Source organism: Haemorhous mexicanus, chromosome 8 (genome assembly GCF_027477595.1).
Source record: "Haemorhous mexicanus isolate bHaeMex1 chromosome 8, bHaeMex1.pri, whole genome shotgun sequence".
In the NCBI taxonomy this organism is placed as follows: Eukaryota; Metazoa; Chordata; class Aves; order Passeriformes; family Fringillidae; genus Haemorhous; species Haemorhous mexicanus.
Window position 1 is genome coordinate 20,287,220 of NC_082348.1, and position 22,365 is coordinate 20,309,584.

The window sequence follows — 22,365 nt, forward strand, 5'->3', positions numbered from 1 at the left end:
GAATCCTTCTGTTCCAGTGGAGATGTCTGTGGTGTGTTGATCCACTGCTTTTGGCATATGCAACAAATAGAGTTTTGGTAACCTGAGACTGGAATTTCTGTGTGAGTGATGGAAAGCTGAATAGATGGGAAGGGCATTGCTAATGTAAAAAGTAAAAAAGCAAGTCAAGAAGAGAGCAAACTTAGAGGTACATATATGTTAAGAGAAAGAGAACATAAACTTCTGTTAAATATCAGAAGTAATTACTGGGTGTAAAGGTACCTAGAAAAATCATCCTAAGAGCTTAGATTAGACAAGCTGATAGCATCCTCTGGTGGAATAAGAATTGAGGAGTGCTGTGGAGGCCAATGCTTTTTGCTGTGAACAGTCATATAATCTTTTTCCAGTTGCATAACCAATGCATTTATCTCCTAAATGTAAATGCTGCCTTGATTTGTAATAATCGGAACCACTTCCAGGCAAGCCAGCTCATCCCAGGCATTACTGTTCTCTGTGTTTAGACCATAAGCAAATGTGGTTATAGGTGCTTTGTTTAACTACTATTTTTTTTCTCTTCAATCTTTCACTCATATTTATAGGTCTTCTATTTTTGACAGCTGTATCTGATACTCATCCAGATCAGTTTGTGTACAAAACATTGCCTCCCAGCATACAGGTGGACAAGTCAGTGGATGTAATGATGAATAGCTACTTAGGTTTGTGACCACTTGAGGTGGCAGCATCTGGTCAGACATAATTTCCAGACCTTTGTCATGATCCTCTCCCTTCTATCCCCTCTCATATCAAATATATTTTAAGTAAAGCATGAAAAAAGCAGGGATTCAGATAAAGGGGGAGACAGCAAAGTAACAAGGCTTGAGAGAAATGCTGATTTGTCATGCGTTTCTCCGAACCTTCTCATCTTTCCCACAGCTGGGACTCCCTCAGTTTTTTCTGGAACTGTCTCATTGTGAATTGCTGTAACTGAGAATTTCCATAGTAGTGGTGAAGTGTTTCAGAGGGAGACTCCCATCTGGCTGGTATCTTCCTTCCTTGCAAAGTGAGCATTTTTCTACTTTGGCCTTCACTGGCTATATTGGTATATGCAGTATAGTCTTTTAACTTGGTTTTTCATATTTTAAAATGTATTGTAAGACTAAATTAATTTGAACATGTCATTTTTAGGGCTGCATTAACTTAAAATTGCCCATTTCACCATTACTGTGTAAGCTGATTCTCAGATACTGCATACATCATTCATATGAGAATGCTTGTGCAGACCAATTTGCATGTTTGTAAAAGAACGATACTGACTTGACTTAGGAGGTTTTCTGATAATTTTGCCAGAGGTGAAGTACTCAAGCTATATTCAAGTGGTAAAGCTGTAATTGTGTCTAAGCTGTATGTATCCTGTGTTTGGTGTCTGTGAAAAGCAGGTCCAAGTGAGCAATGAAGTACTGTGTTTTGTGGGGAAGTACTAATTGTAACGTATGGAGGAGCGTTTGTGGCAATCTAAAGAAGTGTTGACTTGCATCCACCAGTGCAAACAGAAATGGAGAATTCTCAGCCACAGCACACTGTGTTTTAGACAAAACTTGTATTCCATATACCACTTTAATATAGCTGGGGAAATGTTTATTTTTTCATATTAAGATGTAAGCTGTTACTTAGTTAATTTATACTTTATTTCTTTCTTTGTTGAAGGTTTCTCTTTGGACTCTGGTAAAGGAATTGTCTCCCAAGATGAGATGACTTTTGTGTCAGGTGCCCCAAGAGCAAACCACAGTGGAGCAGTTGTTTTACTAAAAAAAGAAAAAAATCAGAGAGCACTTTCCCTGGAGCACATGTTTGAAGGAGAAGGGCTGGCCTCCTCTTTTGGCTATGATGTTGCTGTTGTGGACCTCAACAGTGATGGGTATGGCTGTGATTAACTCCTGCTGCTGGTATAGCTATCTTGTTAATTTCTGCTTTGGTTTTTCACATTAGAAATATAAGGAATGACATCTTCCATGTCTTCCTGGAGGAAATGGTGAGTGTCTTGAGAATCAATCAGGATGGAGTCTACCTTTCTAATGAAGAGTTCTATTTAAACAATTATTGTAAACTGAGAAACAAGAAACGAGTCTCATACCCCAAGAAGACCATAGAAGGTCCTTGTATGCCGTCAAGGGAGTAAACCAGCTTGCAGTGTCAGTGGGGCAGTTGATGCCCAACCAGTTTAATGCACATTTTAGTCTTTGTTCAGCAGCTCTCTGGGCAGCTGATGTTGAGCTCACAGTCTTAGCAGTTATTCTTCAGAGTTCTTCTACAAAAGCATTGCCTTTTTTTTCCCCTTTTCATTCTAAGCTGGCAGGACATCGTTGTTGGGGCCCCGCAGTACTTTGACAGAAGTGGGGATATCGGGGGTGCCGTGTACATCTACATGAACCGCCAAGGCAAGTGGGCAGGGGTGAAGCCTCTTCGCCTAAACGGAACCACTGACTCCATGTTTGGACTTGCAGTAGAAAATGTTGGGGACATCAATCAGGATGGATATCCAGGTAAATGGAAAACAGGGACAATAAAAATGTGTGAGATTGTTTGGCCAATGCCAGACTTGGAACGTGCAGCCTTTGACTGCACGCTGCAGAAAGAGCAAGAATGATTTTAGATGTTGCAATTTATTTTCACCAGATATTGCAGTAGGGGCTCCGTATGATGGTTTTGGCAAAGTATACATTTATCATGGATCTGAGAATGGAATAAATACGAAACCAGCACAGGTAATGAAATAGCCTTTACTATATAATTATTCTTGAACTAAATTAAAGGAATGACAGGGCTATTATCCATCTTCCTTTCCATTGCTATTACTGGGATGCTGGCTATGCAGGAAAGTCGCAGGGCCCTTCAAAGATTGCACTGCTGACAGGAAAGATTAGGAATTCTTGATATGAAAATATATTTTTATTTCTCGGGCCATCCATTGGCACCAGTAATATGTGAGAAGGAAAAAGATGTATGGATAAATAAATTCTGGGTTTAAAAAAAAATAAATCTGGTGCTTTGAAAACAATTAGTTTCTTTGTTTTCTCTTTCATTACTACTGTTTCACTTTCTTCTTAAAAATGTTTGGTTGGTTGTTGTTGGGTTTTTTTTTGTTTTATTTTGAAGGTCACTGTCCAATTTGCAGGGTGGGAATGGAACTTCATTATCCTCCCTAGAATACTGCTTGAATACTTTATAGAATACTTCTTCTGTTTCAAGTGTTTATAGTCCATAAATACTGTAAATAAAGATGAACTAAGCTCTCGGCAAATCAGTAATTTCTGGTACTCACTGCTATTGCCAAGTAACTTCTTGGAAGCAGAGCACTTCAGTATCGTTTAGCTGAACTGAATACAGAGGTCCTATTTCACAGGTCCTACTTCATTGTATCTCTTTTCCTCTTTTGTCTCTGGCTGTAAGACAGGTTACTTATTTTACCTTCATCTCTTTTAAATGTCTGAATTCCCTCAATCTACTTGCTTTTTAGATTCTTGATGGTGAAAAAACAAAGACCAATTTCTTTGGTTACTCTATCGCTGGAAATATGGACCTGGATAAAAATTCCTACCCTGATGTTGCTGTTGGTTCCCTGTCAGATTCTGTAAATGTATACAGGTATTATACATGGAACCTTAATTAATTACACCAGGGCTTTGGGACAAGCAACTTTACTTTTCAGGCAGAAGAGCCCTTCCTACAATTTATGCTCCCATCTCTAAGGTGTATAGTATCTGTGCACATAATAGTAACGTTCTTATATACAATGGAACGGCGCCCAAGAAAAGCAACTCATATGGCTTGTGGAAGAGAACAGAGTAGGTGGTAGAGGAGTTGGTGAGATTATTTAGCATTCTGCTTACTCAAAAGGAGCTTTAATCTTTTGCTGATAAAGGCAGGACAAAAACTTTTACCAAGGTGAGAATAAAAACCTCTTATGGTGACAGAGTGAAAGGAGTGGCCCAGTTAAGTGGAGCAGGTGGCTTACCAGCTATTTTAAACAACATTTTGATGCTTTAATGAGAACAGGATCGCCTTATTCGTTTGTTCATGTGAAATGTCTTCTCCCTTCCAAAAAAAGAAAAGACAAGCTGTCAGGCAGAATTATGGTTACAGCCTACATGCAGAGGAAGCAGGAAATAGCATTTCCCACAGCCACCAGGCTCCATATTAAAGCTCTTGTGAACATGAACCTGAATGAACTGTAGTACCTGTAGTTGTTCCCAGGGGCTGAATTACTACTGGTGGTAGAAACCACCACTGAATTTTCCGTGTTTTATAAGTGTATAGAAAGACAACTACAACATCACATTAGTGTAGCCTGCTTCCCACTCAGGATCTGTAGTTGTTCTCTGTGACCTTTGCTTAGTTTTTAATAGTTTTCAGGTTTTTTTCTAACCAGTATCAAAGCCAAAATCTGTGTTTCTTGGAGTGTCTTTGTTGCAAATCAGTGCAGGCGTGAAGGGAATCTGATATTCACATTAATTACTTCATTATCTTAACAAAAATGACTTCTTTTTTTACATCTGCTTTTTATTCCCTGTTTTTCCCCAAATGAAGATCTCGGCCTGTGATAAGCATTAGAAGAAACATTACAGTACAGCCTGATAGAATTGATCTAAAGAAGAAGAACCCTGAGGACCAGGGTGAAATCAGGTAAATGAGAAATTACCAGAAGCCTTGGTGTACTGAGCTTTCTACTGTCAGTGATCATGTTTAAGTGAAGGGATATGAGAGTCATGCAGGTTAAGCAGATCTATCTGCATACGTTCATTTGGACTTCCTGATTTTCTTCAGGCTCCTGTGCTAAAGACAAGGTGTGGAATATGGGCTTCTCATAACGTTAATTTTTGAAAATTAATGTCACCTTGCCTCTTCAGACTTACCACAAGTATCTTGGCTTGAACAGCTTTGTCTTGGGTAGACTTATTAACCATTTTTTCTTGCTTTATAATTCAGTCTAGTAAGCAGTAAATACCACAGTCATAAGACTGATCAGTTGAAACTTTTCATTCTGTTGGACTATGCCTTAATAAAAGTTAATACTAATTTCTTGGCACTTTTTACAGGATGGATGTGAAAGCATGTTTTAAATATACTGCAAACCCCAGAGATTTAAATCCAAGAATAAGTAAGTTCTGAAGATAAATATTTTTGATCTGTCACATGGTTTGTTTTTGGTTTTTTTTTTTTTTTAGAGTTCATCATGGAAACATATTACTCAAATTATAGTGAGTCATCTCAGACAGTGACTGACAAATTTAAAATGTGACTCAGTGCTAAGCTCAGCTGTTGCACAGTCTGTATTTAGAGTCATGCTGGTGTGTTAAGCTGTTCTGTGGATAACAGACTAAAGCTTTCTAAGTAATACAACTGTCAGTGAGCAAATGGCTTCTATACAGACCCAAACCATTTTGCCTCTCTAGGTTAGTGCTTTAGAGAATCCTAAACCTTTTTTAAGACAAATTTTATACATCCTTAGTGAGCATTATTTCCTATTGGAGGCTTACCCTATGAACCTGTCCTGTATACATGAAAATGGTTTTGTGGAAATCATTAACTGAAATTAAAAAGTCTGCATTAATAGGAGAAGACTGGAAGACTATGCCATAAAGATGTAAAGCACTTGTTACAATGCTGCTGTTATTACCTCTTGGAGAACTGTGTAGGATTTTGAGAGGAAAAGAGAAGAACTTTAGGCCAACGACCCTTTTTTCCTGTGTTGTCTAGAGTTTCTCATTTAATTTTAAAACCCGAAGGCTGTGCCCGAATGAGTGCTGGTCCTTTAGCAGGTGAAGCGGTGAAGTGTTTGAAGCAGCTCTCAGCCTTGGCACACTCAGTGCTCTCCATCTGTGCAGCACTGAATTAGCTCGGTGAAGCAATCATTAAAACATGCACCAAGTTCAGATCTAGGAAAACATGCCTCAGCACACAACTGGACAGCTCTAGTCACACTTCTGCTTTCAGTGTTAAAATTACCAGTGTATCTTGTCCTCAGAATCCTGCTGGCTCTCAGGTGCCGTTTGGGACCCAGCAGGAATCCCCTACAGCACAGCTGGGGCATTTACAGCCGGTAGCTCAGCCCTCTGCTGGCTCCATACAGCAATTACAGCTCCCCCAGCCAGCCCCGCATGCCCAAGGGAACGGTTTACTTAGGGAATAAAAGGATTTGGTTTAGAAATTTTCTTTAGATTCACACACGGGGTACCTGGCCCTCAACTGTGGCAGGACAAAACTGACATGGAGAAAGTTTTCTTTTAAATGACTGAAAACAGTTTGTGAAGCCCAGCACTGTCTGGAACAGTCTTCTAGAATAATGCTTAAGAAGATCTTATCTTGTGAAATTAAAGTTTTTTAAAATGGCGGGGATTCTTTTTTTAATAGTGATCTACTTTATTTTTTCACATAGAGATCAATTACACGTTTGAAGTGGAAAACGAGAGGCGGCAGCTGGGCCTGCCCTCCAGGGTGCGCTTCAGTGACCACTCGTCTGATCAGTTCACTGCAAGTACAACCCTCAGGGGACAGAACTCGTGGGAGTGTGTGACTACAAAGCTCATACTGCAGGTAAGGGAGGGTATTTTATTTACCTTTCACTCAGATCCACTTAAAACAAAAGAATGTTCTTTTTTTGGCAGCCTTATGGAAGGAACCTTTTTATATAATTTTGTATATAATTTCAAAGTCATATGCGATATAAAACTTCAAAAATAGAAACCCACCATAGTTTACTATGCTCTGCACACATGCTGCTTTCTCATGTTGCCTTGCAAAGTATGGATGAAAACTGTAGCCACTGCAGCACACTCTGGAGGTCGATAGAGCTGAACTAATTTAGAACAATAGAGAGCGACTAAGTGCCAGAAATGGAGACCTGGTTCCAACAGAAATAATTGTTACAGAATTTTATAATGTGACTGTTTGGGAAAAGAATTTTAACCCATGGGTTTTGGAGTGGACAAATAGGTAGGGCAAGAAAGCTTGGTATGTGTGTGCTCTCTTGACTTGGCTGCTGTAGTGGTGCCTAGAGATGGTATAGCTCCAGAGGCTAAACAGATTCTCTCTCCATGGCTCAGTAGGAATGAGTCAGCCTCCAAGATTGCTTTTGACCACAGCAGATTAAAGTACTTTCATTTATTAACAGAATAGAATCATAGAATAGTTTGGGTTGAAAGGAACCCTAAGGATTATCTAATGCCAACTCCCATGCCAGGGGCTGGGACACCTTTTACTTGACCACGTTACTCAAACCTGTTCCAGTGTGTTATTTTACAACAGCTGTGTGAATTTCACCTGCCTGAATTACTGTCTGTGGTTCACAGGAATTCTTAATGGTGAGACAAACTGTAAGATTGGGAAACCAGAGGAGAAAAAAAGAAAATAGCGCCGGGCTCTTTGTGTTCCTGCATGTTTAGAAAATGCTGAATTTATATACAGTACAGTCCATCTTTGTGTTGCTTTTTTCTCTGCACTGTTTACTAATGATGCCATCTAAAATATTTTAACAGGAAAAAATTAAAGATAAGCTACGTCCCATTCCAGTATCAGTCAGTGTTAAAATTGCTGGCCTGGAGTCACCATCCAAGAGAAAAGAGAGTGCACTTCCAGATCTTACACCAATTCTAAATTCAAATGAATCTGAAACAGAGACCACAAAAGTAAGCCTTTGATATCACATACTCACAAAAATCTGTACTTCTACGAATAACTTAGTTTTAAAGACTGTAGAAAACTAAATTGTGTCCAAAGGAAATAATTGGGGTGGCACTGGACATGTAACTATTGGATTATTATCTTATATTTTGTTCTGAACATGTTACAACGTGTTATGAACTAGGTACCGTGTTCTTCTGCAACAAAAGTGAAGATGGTATAGCTCCTTGGTTTCTTCCCTCTCCCCAGTAAGTGTAGGAGGAAATGTACTTTTGATTAAAAACAGAAATTCATTGTCTCCTGTTGGGAACATTTGTCCAACATAACAAGATAATGTACACTCTTAATTCTTCTACTGAATGGATGCTGAAATGGCATTTGAGCAATGACTGCAGCAGTGACATAGAAGGGAGGGAATATCTCCCTTAAAGATGGATTTTCTCATAATAAGGGTACCTCTCATTTAGAATTATCCAACTCTGCTTTTTAGTCACATTTAAAGTTCTAAACTACCACCATCAAGGGCTGTATCTCACAAAGCAAAACTCAACAGGCAACAATTAAGTCAGGTTAAAATCTGAACTCTGTCCAGGAAAGTGCCTTGTGAGTTCCATGTAGATGCTTTGTTCAATGTGCTTCAGGAGTCTGATTTTAAGCTACTATTGTGTGTCAGACAGTAAAAATGGTTTGGTTTTATTTAGGTGGAGTTCTTAAAAGAAGGATGTGGAGAAGACAATGAATGTCACAGCAACCTTAAGCTTCAGTACCGGTTTTGTACGAGAGAGGGAAATGAAGACAGGTTTACTTATTTACCACTGTAAGTCTTGATTAATGCACTTCTAAAATTCAGATTATTAACAAGTCCTTAAAAGAACTTTTAGGAGAGGATTTTGGGAAAGAGAGCAGCTTTATTCGGAGTCTGGCAACCACATCCCTTGGTAGTAGTATCGATTTGTCAGGGTGAGGAATGGTGGGGGCAGAGGGGAAGAGCTTGAGTAGAAAAATGGTTCAGAGTTGAATGGATACTAAGTGGCCACAATAGTGCAGGGGTGGGCTAAAAGAAAAAAATCAAGCCAATTTAATACCTGGAGAAATGATACTCTAAACCAGCCTTGCAGTAGTTTGTGTGACTCTGTTAATTATTTCACAGATGAAACTTAACTCTATGACGACTTGATAGAGTATGGTCTCATAGCCCAAGAGAAGTTGTTACAGAGAGATGCACTGATCATTTCATTTTAACACGTGCCCGCCCCAGCACCCTGCTGCATCCCTCCTTCCTGGAGGGCCAGTGAAATTAGAGCAGGGATAAAACAAGCAAGCAAATGTTTATTTACTGCCAGCAGTCAGACATTTTTAGCAGTGAGTGCCACACTCGGAAGCCAAACCCATGTATACTTTACAAGTATAAAGCAGGTCAGTAGATTGATTTGGAGAAAATTCATCACTACATGAGTCAGATGCAAGTGCTGGTTCAGAAATACTATAAACTCCTGATTACTTGAGGGATTTATCATCCTGTTCTTCCTCTTCACTGCTGGCTACTGTCAGATGAAATACTGGTGTGGGGGAAAAAACCTATGACTATGCATGTTCACAGTTTTACTATAGTTCTCCCCCAATATGAGGAAATTGTATTTGGATAAACAATCATAAGAAGCAAACTTGCATACATATTTGTTTTCCTAATGCACAGAACCCTGTACATTCTGTTTCTGTAGTGAAAAGGGCATGCCAGTGCTTGTTCTGAAAGACCAGAAAGATATTGCCCTGGAAATAACCGTGACAAACAATCCATCTGATGTAAAAAATCCACAAAAAGATGGTGAAGATGCATATGAAGCTAAACTAATTGCAACTTTTCCAGACAGTCTGACATATTCTGCATTCAGAGAGATGAGGGGTTATCCTGTAAGTATTTTTAAGAGGAAAAAAATACTGAAAAATTTAAAATATTTCCAGCATATTTTTACTTGTAAATGTGTTCTGTTTAATCAGGAGAAACAGCTAACATGTGGTGCTAACCAAAATGGTTCTCAAGCAGAGTGTGAACTTGGAAATCCTTTCAAAAGAAATTCTAATGTAAGTTGCACTTACTTTACTCTAGTTGTGAGATCTCGTTCTGACTGACTGCAGTCATCCAAAGGTCCTGTGTGTCGCAACTGGAAATTTGATTTGGATCTCTCTTTTTAACTCTAGAACTTAATACTGAAATGTTCTATAAAATTTCATTTATCAATCTATCTTATAAAGAGCTCATGTATTTCATTATCTTTTTTCTTGTTTAGGTAACCTTTTATCTGATCTTAAGTACCACTAAGGTTAATGTTGATACAACAGACCTAGACATTAACCTGAAGCTGGAAACGTAAGTTTTCTTCATGTGCATGCACCTGCACTTTGCTTTGATATACAGTTGTAAACATTTTGAATTTATTTGTTTGATTCACTGAAGTAATTTAATAGTAGAGAGAAACCCACTGAATTTGTAAAATAAACACCATTGTTTCCTTTTCATTGTAGAACAAGCACTCAAGTTAATTTGACTCCAATTACAGCCAGTGCTAAAGTGGTTCTTGAATTGCTTTTATCACTCACTGGGTAAGTGTTGATAGCATGATGGATTGGGGGGTCTGGGGACAGTTGTGCTTCATTAAAATCTGATTATTCTCCTTTCCCACCCCGACCTGAACAGAGTTGCTAAGCCTTCTCAGGTATATTTTGGAGGTAGCATCACTGGTGAGAGTGCAATGAAATCTGAAGATGATATTGGAAACCTCATAGAGTATGAATTCAGAGTGAGTAATTTAGACTGATGCCAACAGCTGCTTTTAATCAATGCACAGCTTCTTGCTTTATACATATGAATACTTTAAAAAGTTGCTATAATGAAATTTGCTTTCTTTGTCCCAAAATCCTAACTTCTGCTCAGAACATTCAGTTTGACTGTGGGCTAAAGCTTCTTTAGGCATTGATACTTTATGATCATATTCTGAGGAAGTGGCCTGAGGCTGCCTGCACACTTTTTTTTTTGGGGAGCAGTTCATGCACATTCAGTTGTACGGCATAAAAGCCTCTGCAGGGAGGGAACAAAGTTAAAGCAGAACGTGCCTGGGGCTTGCCCAGGCTTGGCTGGTGCACACAGGCAGCAAGAGTGGGCTGAGCACAGAGCCAGCGCAAGGAGGTGCTGCGAGAGCCCCTCTGAATGTGTGAGCTTATTCCGCTGTCTTGGCCTTCTGCATAAATACAGCAAGGAGCAGACTAAGAGAAATTAAAGTCCATCTCTGTCAGTCTTTTACTTCTTTCTTTACCTGGTCCATGTATTATAGCAGCAGCCGTTGAAATACCTGATTTAAAACTTGCTAGCATGATCAGTGACACTAATAAAGATAAAAAAGAGGTTGGGGGAAAAAAACTTTCTGACTTACAAGAGCTAAGAGCTTGTTCTCTGTGTCAGAGTTCATCGGAAACTTGCAGTTTGCCTCAGTTACACAACTGACTGATTTGTTAACTATAAATTTGAGTTGTTGTTTCCCATGAAGATTAATTTCTAAAAGTCAACAACTAAAAGTTTATGTTAGGGAATTCTAATCCTTCTATGTATTTACTTGCTCCCCACATATGCTAGTTTTGGTATATGCTTTGTCTTTGTACTATTTTGACTGCCTTTCATCTGATCTAACTTTCCTGTTAGCTGCATGCTTAAAGCTCGTCCAAATCAAGAATGTTTTCAGGAAGATAATCACTCTGAAAAGTATTTCACATTTTAAAGGAGGTTTGTTTTAACAGGTAACTAACTTGGGCAGACCACTGAAAACATTTGGCACTGCTTCCCTGGACATCCAGTGGCCAAAAGAAATTAGTAATGGCAAATGGCTGCTTTATTTGATGAAAATAGACTCCAAAGGCTTGGAAAAAGTCTCCTGTCAACCTGAGAATGAAATCAACAGTTTGCATGTTGCGGTATGTTACCCTGTCTTCTGTCGGTGAATTGGTACACCATGGAAGCACCCCACACAAGTGAGAGTAAGGCATGAGAGCTTGCCTCCTCTAGAAGGAGTTACTTCATATCTTAAGCAGCTCACAAGCACTATACCTGACCAGTGTATCAGTGAATAAGCCCAGGAGGAGACTTCATAACAGCTGATGAAACTGATATGCTGAAGGATAGATGCTATGACACAATGACTGTTTTTGCAATGGGCACTGCTGTCATAGGCTCTTATACAGGATTCAACTGCTGATTGTTCTAACAAATTTAATCAGTATTATTGAAAACTGCTCAGTAATAAAAACATCCGAGTTCTTACTCAAAAAACAAGCAATAACTAAATATCTTCCTGGCCTAGAAGCATTCCATGTTCTTTTTCTGAAGACAAAGGGGCTTGAACTTAAATTTATTTATTTACAACACATATAATAAACCCCAATTTTCATAGGCCTGGATTGTGCCTATCTAGCAAAATCTTTTTCTGAAAACTTAAGCTGCATTTTTTTCCTTCTTCATATAATCTTAAGAGTATATGGGAAGAGTTTTTATTTTCCACCATTAAAACTGCAGGCACATAAACCATTTTTGGCAGATCATTATATTAGTTAATATAACTTGAAGTGAGTGTAATTAATATACAGTTAAAAAAACCTGCATCTACTGACCTTAGCACATTCTTACTCTGTTTTAACAGAGTGCCATTAGTACCCTTCATCTAGAAGTAAAAATGGAAATAGCATAAAGATTTATAAATCTAAACCTCCCCTTGCCCTATTAAAGAAAATAGTCAGTTGGCCTTTCGATAATCTCAAAATTTTATTCTTAGCAGTAAATGTAGGTAAGTAGGGATATATAATTCTATCAGTCATGTGCTGATTTTGGAAGAAGAAAACACTGAGCTCTAGTTTCTCTGCTTGTATGAATTAAAAGATTCTTATGATAAACTGCTTTTTAGCTTTCTACTTTCTTTTCCTTGTAGGAATCCCATAACTCAAGACAGAAGCGTGAAGTTGCTGAGAAGCAGATTACAGACAGCCAGGCATTTTCCTTATTCTCAGAAAGAAAATACAAGACCTTGGTAAGGATATTGCAACAGCTGTATTCTTGTCAGATACCTCCCTTGGCACTCGAAAGAGGGCTTTTCTGAGTTTGGCAGAGTGAAAGAAATTCTCTCTTTCCCTTCTTTTTAGCTTATATTCAAATAGCAATGCTTTTTAAATTTGAACATTTAGATCATCTACTGTTAGGAAGAACTAGGAAAGAATATCTGCATAGTTACTTACCTTATAATCCAATTTTTAATCTTGGGGTGACGTTTAAACAATCTGTGAAGACATGATCTTATTCACATGTAGAAATCTGTAATTGCAGAGCTGCGATGTGAATGCACGTTGTGTGGATATAAAGTGTCCCCTGAAGGGTTTAGACAGCAAGGCATCTATTGTGCTGCGTTCCAGGCTGTGGAACAGTACTTTCTTAGAGGTAAGTCCTCTTACCTGCCCTTCTTGAAAGGTCAGAGTTCTTTCCTGTTCTGTGTCTAATATTCATGTTTTATTTTGGAACAGGAATACTCAAAAATGAATTACCTTGACATTCTTGTTAGGGCTTCTATCAGTGTTCCTGCTGCAGCTAAGAATGTTAAACTCACAAATGAAGTTACTCAGGTAAGTTCAGTGTTTAATGCTGACCACATTTATGGTTGTGGTCATTCTACCTTATCTCCAAAGACCAGGAATGAAACAAATTTAAAACAAAACTAGCTAAAAGTTTAACTTTCTAACTGTGTTTTGAAATATTGATAATTTTTACCTTTTAATGGGGTTGAAAAAATTCATTACCATATTCAAATGATACCAGTGGGAGCTTTTTCTTTAAAAGCATTCTGTAGAACACGTCTTGTTAGAGACGTGTATATAAATTGCAGCTTTCTAATTAAACATGTACCTTCTAAAATATTCCTTCCACCTGCACATTTTCTGTCCTGTAGGTTCGTGTTACTGTATTTCCTGCAAAACCAGTAGCCCTTTATACAGGAGTTCCATGGTGGATCATTGCAGTGGCTATCCTTGCTGGAATACTCATGCTTGCACTGTTGGTATTCCTACTATGGAAGGTGAGCTTTTATGAATCTGGTTATTTTTTATTTTCTGGTCTATAACTGACAAGATAGCAAACTAATTAAGTATTTAGGACTCAAAACAGGGCAAAACTGCACAAATCATACATTATCAGTTTCTCAGTTTTGCAACACTTGGAATTAAAATGGTTGTACAGGCAGACTTGTTACATAATTTTTCTGTTTTCACATCCTCAAAAGGAAGTATTTTGAGCTCCAGATGAAACTTGAGACATATCTTCAAAACCATAGTTTGATACACATGGATAGAGCCAGTGGGAGCCTCTGCAGTTAGGTATAAAACTTCATGTGAGCTATTTAGAAATGTTTTAGTAGGGTACTGTTCTCTTAACATCGGAAATACCATTAAACTGATAGATGAAAATAACCAAAAGCACGGTATTAATACATAGCCATGTGTGCTAGTGAATTTCTTATTATTGCTTTTTTATATTAGAAACCTTAAAGAAATAAATAAAGAGGTATAACAAATGTTTAACTATTTGCAAAAGAAAAAATCAAGTATCTTTTTTCTAATGACCTTTGTAAAAATGCCAGTTATTTGTGGTCCCAAGTATAACAGAACAATCCTTTCATTCTTAGTTTTTATAGGTTAGTAGTACTTGCTGTTACTGGATAGCAGAAGGTTATTAAGGAAGAGGAGGTGAAGAATATCCTGTCACTTTTTTTTTCCAGTGAAACTGCAGCAGTTAGCTTTGAGAAGCTATTTGCTGCAAGTTGCTTCCCATAGGATAGTTCTGATTTCTTTATTTTCTAAGAAATGCCCAGCTGCTCCTGTAAATACTCCTGATGAATGAATACTGGGTGGGCTGTTAGGTTCTAACTACTAGTGTTTTACTGCACGTGAAAATACAAACATTTTTCACATGCACACACAGTGAAAAATGCTGTTTCTGATGACACAGAGTGTACTGTTCTATGAAGGACAAACATTGTACTGGAAAGACAGGTACATCATTGGTTTAAGACAAAAGATTGTATTGAAGGGGCCGAAGCAGTAACTGGTTTTCTTCTACACCCTGTTGTTTTGTCTGTCCCGTGCACTAGTCCACAAACAGGTTTCTGTATAGGCTTCTTTCTGCTCTTCACAGCTACCTTCACTTGCTATGGACATACTTTATTGTAGCTTTTCTTAAAAATACCCCGAACAGATTCTCTACAAATTTATCTAAATGCCTCTGATATAATATTCTTAGGTTACTCTGTTAATAACTCAGGTTATTTTATTCTGTTATTGTATAGATCAAGCCCAAGAAGTTCTCAGATCTAGAAACAGCTGAGTTCTTGTGATGACTTTTTTATTTTTGTTTCTTTGGCCTGTGAAGGGATGATAGGAAGACAGTTGACAGACTTAAGTCAGTTTTAAGAGGTTTGATTTCTTTCAGTCCACAAAAAATGACTAAATACCTTGCTTCCTTGTAGTGTGGTTTCTTCAAGAGAAATAAGAAAGATCATTACGATGCCACATATCACAAGGCTGAGATCCATGCTCAGCCATCTGATAAAGAGAGACTTACTTCTGATGCATAGTACTGATCTACTTCTGTAATTGGTAACTGATGATATTTTTTAATTTCTAGCTGTGGCACATGCTATGGGTGCAGTGGCTAACTGTGAAGCTTTTTCTGCATAAGTTTTATTAACTTTTGGATTTCAAGCTATCATACTTGCTTCCTCCTTCTGTTGATAGATTTTTCAGCTTTTGGTGCATGTGAACACACAGAGGTTTACCCTGGTCTAAAATGCTTCTTTTTTATTTTTTAAAAAATATGGTGATCTGTTGCAATGGGCTTCTGTATTTTTTTTTTAATTTATGCTTTACCATTACAAGTAAGTCTTTAAGCTTGCAAGATGGGCATCAACACTGTAGAGTTAAGATGCAAAGATAAGACTGCAGCAACAATACATAAATTTGCTTTACTAACCTTTAGTGCATGCCGTACATGTTGCTCACATTGGAGAAGGGTTTTCATAATGAGAATTTATTACTGTGGAAACATCTGTTTTACTTGAGTTCAAGGTGTACTTGTCTAGGAACATACTTTGCTGAAGTTACAAGATGCATGATGATTTATGCTTCCAGCAACCTTTATTCCACTTATGATATTATGCACATGTGCATTGTATCCATAAGTGTGCTTGGGATGAGGGAGTGGGGAGGAATTCTTTATGAATTATTTCAAAACAGTGTTTAATGAAACTATGAAATGGCTAAACATTTAGTCTTTGCTCACTGTAATTTTTTAAAATTCAGTTCTAAGTTCTAATATTAAGAAACCCCCAAACCATTCACCAACAGAACCAAAAAATCCAGTACCTTTAATACTATGAAAAAAGGCTTGCTTGCTTTAACATTTTAACCAGCTTGCTCGCTGGTTCTTACACCCAGCAGTATCTAATGACAGCTGGATAGCACAATGTCTCTTTTAACCTGAATTTTGATCCGTAAGGATGATCAGTGATCCTTAAGGATGTAAAGCTGAATGTGTACCAATCATTATCTTTGTATATTGTGGCCAGAGCTCCCTTTTGTTTTGGAAATTAATTTTAGTCCATGCCTCGATATTCAAAATCAGTTTTTACAGTGGCTTGACTAAAAAATTGCAGAGCACAAATAAGCTGTTACAGGTTTCATCCAGGGTGACTTCCCATGGCAAGCAAGACTCATGTTTTTAATACAGCACATGTGTAGGTAGTTCAGGTGACTGAAGTGGAAATGATGCTTTGAAAACCAAGGCCCTTAGGGTAACTCTTTTTGAATGTTCTGGAAATCTTTCTGTAGGTTCTTAAGGGTAAATCATGTCATCATACAGGAAGACACTGAAGTACATACCTACTTTTGATTCAGGAGAAGCAGCTTTCCTGTGTGTAGCAGTAAATGTCCTCATTAGCTGAATGAACAGCTTTGTACTGGAGGGAATCTTTTTAAGGTATTTGATTACCATGGATAGTCAGAGCATGCCTTGTCTATAACTGCTGCTGAACAGCTAATGCAGACCTCTTGGCTCACATTTTTACAGCTAAATATGCTACATTTTTGGCCTATGTACTTTTGTTTCCAATTTTCTTACCTTTCTGTCTGTCTGTGTGAAGGAAGAGTTTACTGCCTCTACAGTAGTACTTTGGCAACAACTTCACACCTAAACTGTTGTTTTCCTTCTCTGCGCAGTGCGGGTTCTTCCGGCGTTCCAGGTACGAAGACAGTGTCCCCCGCTATCACGCTGTAAGAATTCGAAAAGAGGAGCGACAGATCAAAGATGGGAAAAGCCAAGACCTTGAGACAAAACAGTGGTTCACCAAATGGAATGAAAATGAAAGTTATTCTTAGGCAAAAATACTGTTTCTCCACAAAGTTCAGATAGAGGTTAAAGGTTTTCACTCATGGAATACTGATGGAGTTAGATCTGTGAACACTATATACATTCACCATTTGATTGTAGATATTACTACTTATATTGAGGCTTTTATTTGCACAGTTAAAATGGCTTCAACAGACTTCACTTGCCTTATTTAATTTCCACACTGCCTCTTCATCCCCCTTAAATCTAACCCACAGTTCAGATAATATTATGCTGATGTGTGGGGTCTTTTCTGCAAAATAAGCAAAACCACTACAGCAGACCTGATCCTCCTGTGATCCTGACTTTCTTCCTAGTTATTTAAGGCATGCATGATTAAGGTCAAGATGAGTTCTCCATTGTTCCCTCAATGCACAGAGCTTTATAAACACACAGTGGCCTTATCACACTTCGTTCAAGTATAACTGAAGACCTGTAAGTCTGCTTTAGTCATAACCTTTGCCTGCTGCAGTAGTTAGGGCTTTACAAAAAGCATCATCTTAAATTACACGTGCACTGGGTCATGTTGCTTGACTTTGGGTTCTTTTTTTTTTAAGATCAGATTGTCTGATTTTTGCTCACAACAAACATACACCGGTTTTTTTTTTTTTTAAAGAGGGTTGAATATTAGGTGTACTTTCTGTATATATATATTTTAGTCATTTTTGTATTTATTTTTATTATAAATCATTGACTAACTGGTAGGCTGAAGACTACTGAATTTTTAAATCCACTGTTCTGGTTTTTGTGTTTCCGTGTTTGAACTTGAAATTATGAGACCTGAGGCTTTCACTGCATTTAAAAAAATCACTGAAGGTGCCAATGCTTTCTAAAATGTAAATATTTATACAAATGATGTATATGGGTGCTTTCTTTTCCTGATGCTTATAACATCAGGTCCTGTAACATGATTTGTATATTACTGTGGACTGTTTAACAATTTGGACACCAAAGTGAAGTAATGTTTTAGATACCGTTTTATACTCTGAAAGTGAAAAGTCCTTTGGAAACCTCTTTCCAGCTTCATAAGGACTTCCTGGCCAGCAAAAGGCCTTGACTACTGCAACTGTTGTATAGCACTTGGAGGCTATATATGCCTTACTTACCTGAACTGTCAGGATCTGAGCTGATCCACGGTGAGACTACTGAATCATCTTGAATACCTGAATGTTGATAAAAGTAGAACCGTGTTATTAGTAATCTGGTTATTGTAACATAACTGAGAAAATGATTTAAAGAGTTTACTTTTTTTACCCATATTCTAAAGCCTTGGTACTATTTAAGATTTAGTTCACAGTTGTGTATTCCATTTGGAACAAAATTCTGCTCAAAAAGTATGCATGTTAATTGCTTGTACTATGAACTATGCAAAAACCTCTTGGTACTTTTCCCCTCATAGGGTAAAAACCTGCTAGGAGGGCAGTTGTCAAATATCTTATTTTTACTGCTAACTTTGAATGTACCTTCTTGGAAGGCATGGTCACCTAAAAAGTTATCTTTAGTGTTAACTAAGATGAGTCTATTAAACTAGATAATCTCAGTGTGTTATGACCCTGACTTTATGAATGCTTACATAATAATTATGCATTAATATCTTTAGATCTAAAGATATTAACACATAATTAACTATGTATTAATATATTTTAGAATCTTAGCTTATTTGCTTAAAGGCTCAGCAGCATCAGAAGCCAGGCTAATGAGGGGCTAAGAGGCTTGAGAAATAAGAGAAATACCCCTGAGTATAAAATCAGATCGTGGCCCTCATCTAAGAACATGAATGTCTTAGCAGTGTTAAAAGTCCTTGAAAAATGAGTTGTATCACTGGTATATTTTTATCTCAAACTTTTGTTATACCAGCTAAGAATGCTACATCATTCCATGATTAGAAATTGCCTGTGGATATTTGTATAGAAGTGTGAAATAAATTTTTTTTAAATTAAAGATGGTCTTGGTAATTTTATCAGACTTAAACTGAGGTGTCCACAGCTAAGTTCCCTAGAAGAAGAGGCTGAAAGTGGTAGGCTTTAACAAGTTCTCTCTCAGCATTTCTGTAGCTCTTGCTGCCCTGCTCCATGCAAGGGGCAGATAAGGAGCAGGAGGAGATAAGTCACAGTCTCAGGCTCACAGGCTCTCTGCTGCTTGCTGCCATTGCCAGCAGTGGTAGGAGTCAGAGCATCACGTGCCAGCTCCCAGCGGGACACGGCTCCTCTCTCCTCACTCCATGCTTGCACTCATGCTGCCCCAGAGCCCTTCCATGCAAGCAACCTCCTAAAAAGCTTAAATAGTGCCAAATGAGTATTTGAGTAAGTAGTGGAGATGGCTGCATCCCCCCAAACTGGTCAAGGACTTTGCATACCTATTTGTATTTATTTAGCCATGGAAATTTGATGTAACACAATTGCAGGGTAGTTTCGAGTCTACCAAAAAAGCCCTATGGAAAAGCCAGAATTACGCAGGGAAAAAAATCTCACCAAACCCAACAGACAAAATGTGGCTCCACCTTTTAAGATATTAGCCCCCACTGGATGCTTTTACTCATTTTTGCTGAAAGGCCTTTTGATGCAACAAAGGTCAAAGAAAAATGGTAGCTGGATATGTGCTTGGCCACTCCTTCTTGTTGAGGCCAGAAGCTTCCAGAACTAGACCCAGAAAATGCCCCTGGATCCTTCAGAGCATCTCAAAGACAAGAACTCAACCTGCTCTTTTTAAGCAATTACTCTCCTTGACATGATGGCCACAAACATTTGTCTACAAGAAGACAAAATATCAACTGGCAGAACAGTTAAGTAGCTGATTGTAGTAAGTTTTGAACAAATCTATTATATTTGGTTTTATATGTATGCTTATATGTACCATACACATCATAGTACTAGATGTAGTCTATACAATATATACAGTGGTACAGCACTCCTAATTGTGTTTGTGTACAAAATGTATGCATACATGTGATATATAAAACTTAATGTTCACTATATACAGTGTGTGTTTTATATCCATATGAAAATATGCACACTCTATATCCTCCAAGGTACACAAATAGAGTGTTAGTAAACTGCAATACTTTCCCATATGTTTAACTGTTGCAGCACAGCAGACACCTTATCAAAGAATATACCTTTCAATTTAAGGGACCACCACAGCTCAGTTCCAGTAGCCACCTGTCCATAAGAGTTATATGTGGAAAAAGAGAGGCAACAGGGTGCTCAGTTGGACACCAATCAAGAATCAGCACATGAGATAAAAGGAAATTCTGAAAGGGGCACTGAACCACCAATCCCCATAAAGCACTCTTGCTGCAGTGCTGATCATCATGGCTGCAGTGTGTCTTCACAGACTGCACTGAACCAGAGAGCTGCTCATGTTCAACAGCTGCAGTAGCTTCTCCCAGCACAAAGCAAGTGTGTCAGCAGTTGGTTTCAGAGGCCAGGAGACCAAGCTGTGACGAAACAACCAGGCAACTGCAGCCAGTGCTCTGAGCCAGCAGTGGCCTGTGGACACGCTTGGACATGCTTCAGCTGCCTCACCAGACAGCATGGCTGTGTGGCACAGGAACAGCATGAGTGTTTCATTCTAGGGATTGTGTAACCAGTTGCTTTAGTTTTTTTCTTCCAGTCCTCAGATGTCTTTCAATGTCTATCTTTCCAGGCCCCAGAGTCATAATTCATGCTATACACCTTTTACAGGCTCATAAACCTTGCTGAGTCCTATCCTTGTAAAAAACTGCAAAACTCCTTATCCCAAAAGACTTCTGCTGTAACGGGCCTTAAACCCCAGCCAAGGTGTGACATTGTCACTATGAAGGGGTTGGGGACCTGCAGTTAGCATTTTTCATATTGCAAGAAAGATCCCTTTCTTCCTTTTCTAGTAAAATGTTGGTTTGCAAGCAGCACCCTTTCAGGGCCCTACCTGCCTCAAATATCCCAGAAAACACAGAGAACAGATTTTTGCAAGAGGAGGTGTCTTTGCTGCCACAGACCAAAATAAATCCCCCTCATCCCTGATACACAATGCTACCCTATGTATTCTATCCCTCAATCCCAGTGTTTTGGTGGGATAGGGAAGGAAGGGATAGAGGAGTCAAATACTTTTGCTAGGATCATATGAAATAATGCAACTGATAAGTTGATTAAAAGAAATGTTAGCAGGATAATGCTTGGTTTTTTGAAGTGGAGGGGTCCAACAGAGCACCCCAGTACAGAGCCAAGAAGTGCATCACTGCTTACAGGGCACTCTGAGCAATTCCAGTTTAGCAAGGAGGAGCACGTGAAAACAGCCATCCTGCACCTGACCACAGATCCACCCGGACCAGCAGTCCAGCTCTGACAGCTGCTGAGAGTGTCCGCAGTGTCCACAAAATACTTTGCTGTTCCTGTTCCCCAAAAGTGTTAATGCTTAACTTCAGTAGCTGTGTAGTATATTTTTCCTGTATCCAAAAGACATCCATAGTATCCTAAGAGTATCCTAAGAACCTCATAAGGGTCATAGCTCCTCACAAAAAGAAACCAAAGCCACACAAACCAATGTTACCCTAAGAATTTGTCTAGCATAGCAAAAGCTCAACTTACTGACAAAATCCTAAGGATGAAGACAAACCTAAGAACAAAAACAATTTGTGTGGTTAAGTACACAAACTGGCTGGATGGGCCAGGTGACTGTGCAGGCACTGCAGCCAAGCACATAAACCACTGAAAGAAAAGAAAGAAATATTACACGGATACTCATACCTGGCAATTTGTTTTCTTAATCTGAGCTGCACCTACTTTGGAGCAGCTCAGATTAAGAGCTCCCTTAAGGAAAAGGAAAAAAGCACTAGTACATGCAGCACCCAAGAACTGATGACTTTCAGTAATACCTTAACAAACAAGAAACTCTTTCTATGTAACATTGTGCAATATTAGAACTTAATAAATAAATAAAATTGAAATTCAACTAAACATTGTGTTTTCAGTTCTTTTGAGGTCTGAATTGTTCTGTCCCATTTAAATTATTGATCCAGATGTATCAGAATTTCAACAACACCAATAAGCATGAATATGAGAAGGAAAAACGCAAACTAACGAAAATAATACATTTCTCCTTTTTGGTTTGCATAAGAATTTACAGAAATTAGTACATGAGAGCTCTGGCCAGTGTCACACTGGATCACATTAGAGCAAGCTCCTAGAAAATCATCAATGAGAGAAAGAGGTTTTAGGAGAGAAAGAGCATTCAAAATTTTCTCCAATATTCTAACAGAACATGTT

General features: G+C 38.4%; 1 protein-coding gene and 1 long non-coding RNA gene across 5 annotated transcripts in view; one reads left to right on the forward strand and one right to left on the reverse strand.

Annotated features, from left to right (window-relative positions):
- The window catches only part of ITGA6 (integrin subunit alpha 6), a 38,827-nt gene extending 19,764 nt beyond the window's left edge, over positions 1–19,063 (forward strand). Inside the window, exons 6-27 of one of the 4 annotated variants that reach the window (XR_009487343.1) lie at positions 1,684–1,894; positions 2,326–2,519; positions 2,653–2,741; positions 3,494–3,621; positions 4,564–4,659; positions 5,073–5,134; positions 6,413–6,570; positions 7,512–7,661; positions 8,358–8,473; positions 9,378–9,567; positions 9,655–9,738; positions 9,945–10,024; positions 10,180–10,257; positions 10,352–10,454; positions 11,446–11,619; positions 12,627–12,725; positions 13,019–13,129; positions 13,213–13,311; positions 13,635–13,760; positions 15,207–15,336; positions 16,567–16,714; positions 16,954–17,085. Coding sequence is in view for 3 of the 4 variants with exons in the window: in XM_059853114.1 (XP_059709097.1) it covers positions 579–695; positions 1,684–1,894; positions 2,326–2,519; positions 2,653–2,741; positions 3,494–3,621; positions 4,564–4,659; positions 5,073–5,134; positions 6,413–6,570; positions 7,512–7,661; positions 8,358–8,473; positions 9,378–9,567; positions 9,655–9,738; positions 9,945–10,024; positions 10,180–10,257; positions 10,352–10,454; positions 11,446–11,619; positions 12,627–12,725; positions 13,019–13,129; positions 13,213–13,311; positions 13,635–13,760; positions 16,954–17,112 (2,624 nt within the window). In the remaining variant the exon portion in view is untranslated. Of the gene's footprint in view, positions 1–578; positions 696–1,683; positions 1,895–2,325; positions 2,520–2,652; positions 2,742–3,493; positions 3,622–4,563; positions 4,660–5,072; positions 5,135–6,412; positions 6,571–7,511; positions 7,662–8,357; positions 8,474–9,377; positions 9,568–9,654; positions 9,739–9,944; positions 10,025–10,179; positions 10,258–10,351; positions 10,455–11,445; positions 11,620–12,626; positions 12,726–13,018; positions 13,130–13,212; positions 13,312–13,634; positions 13,761–15,206; positions 15,337–16,566; positions 16,715–16,953 lie in introns of all 4 variants that reach the window. The other 3 variants (XM_059853114.1, XM_059853113.1, XM_059853112.1) reach the window with 3 other exon arrangements.
- Positions 3,857–18,297, reverse strand: LOC132330574 (uncharacterized). Its single transcript, XR_009487344.1, has 3 exons — positions 18,229–18,297; positions 16,856–17,005; positions 3,857–4,071 (listed from the first exon to the last, which is right to left on the reverse strand). It is a non-coding gene; the product is annotated as an uncharacterized LOC132330574 (long non-coding RNA).
- Positions 19,064–22,365: the final 3,302 nt, after the last annotated feature.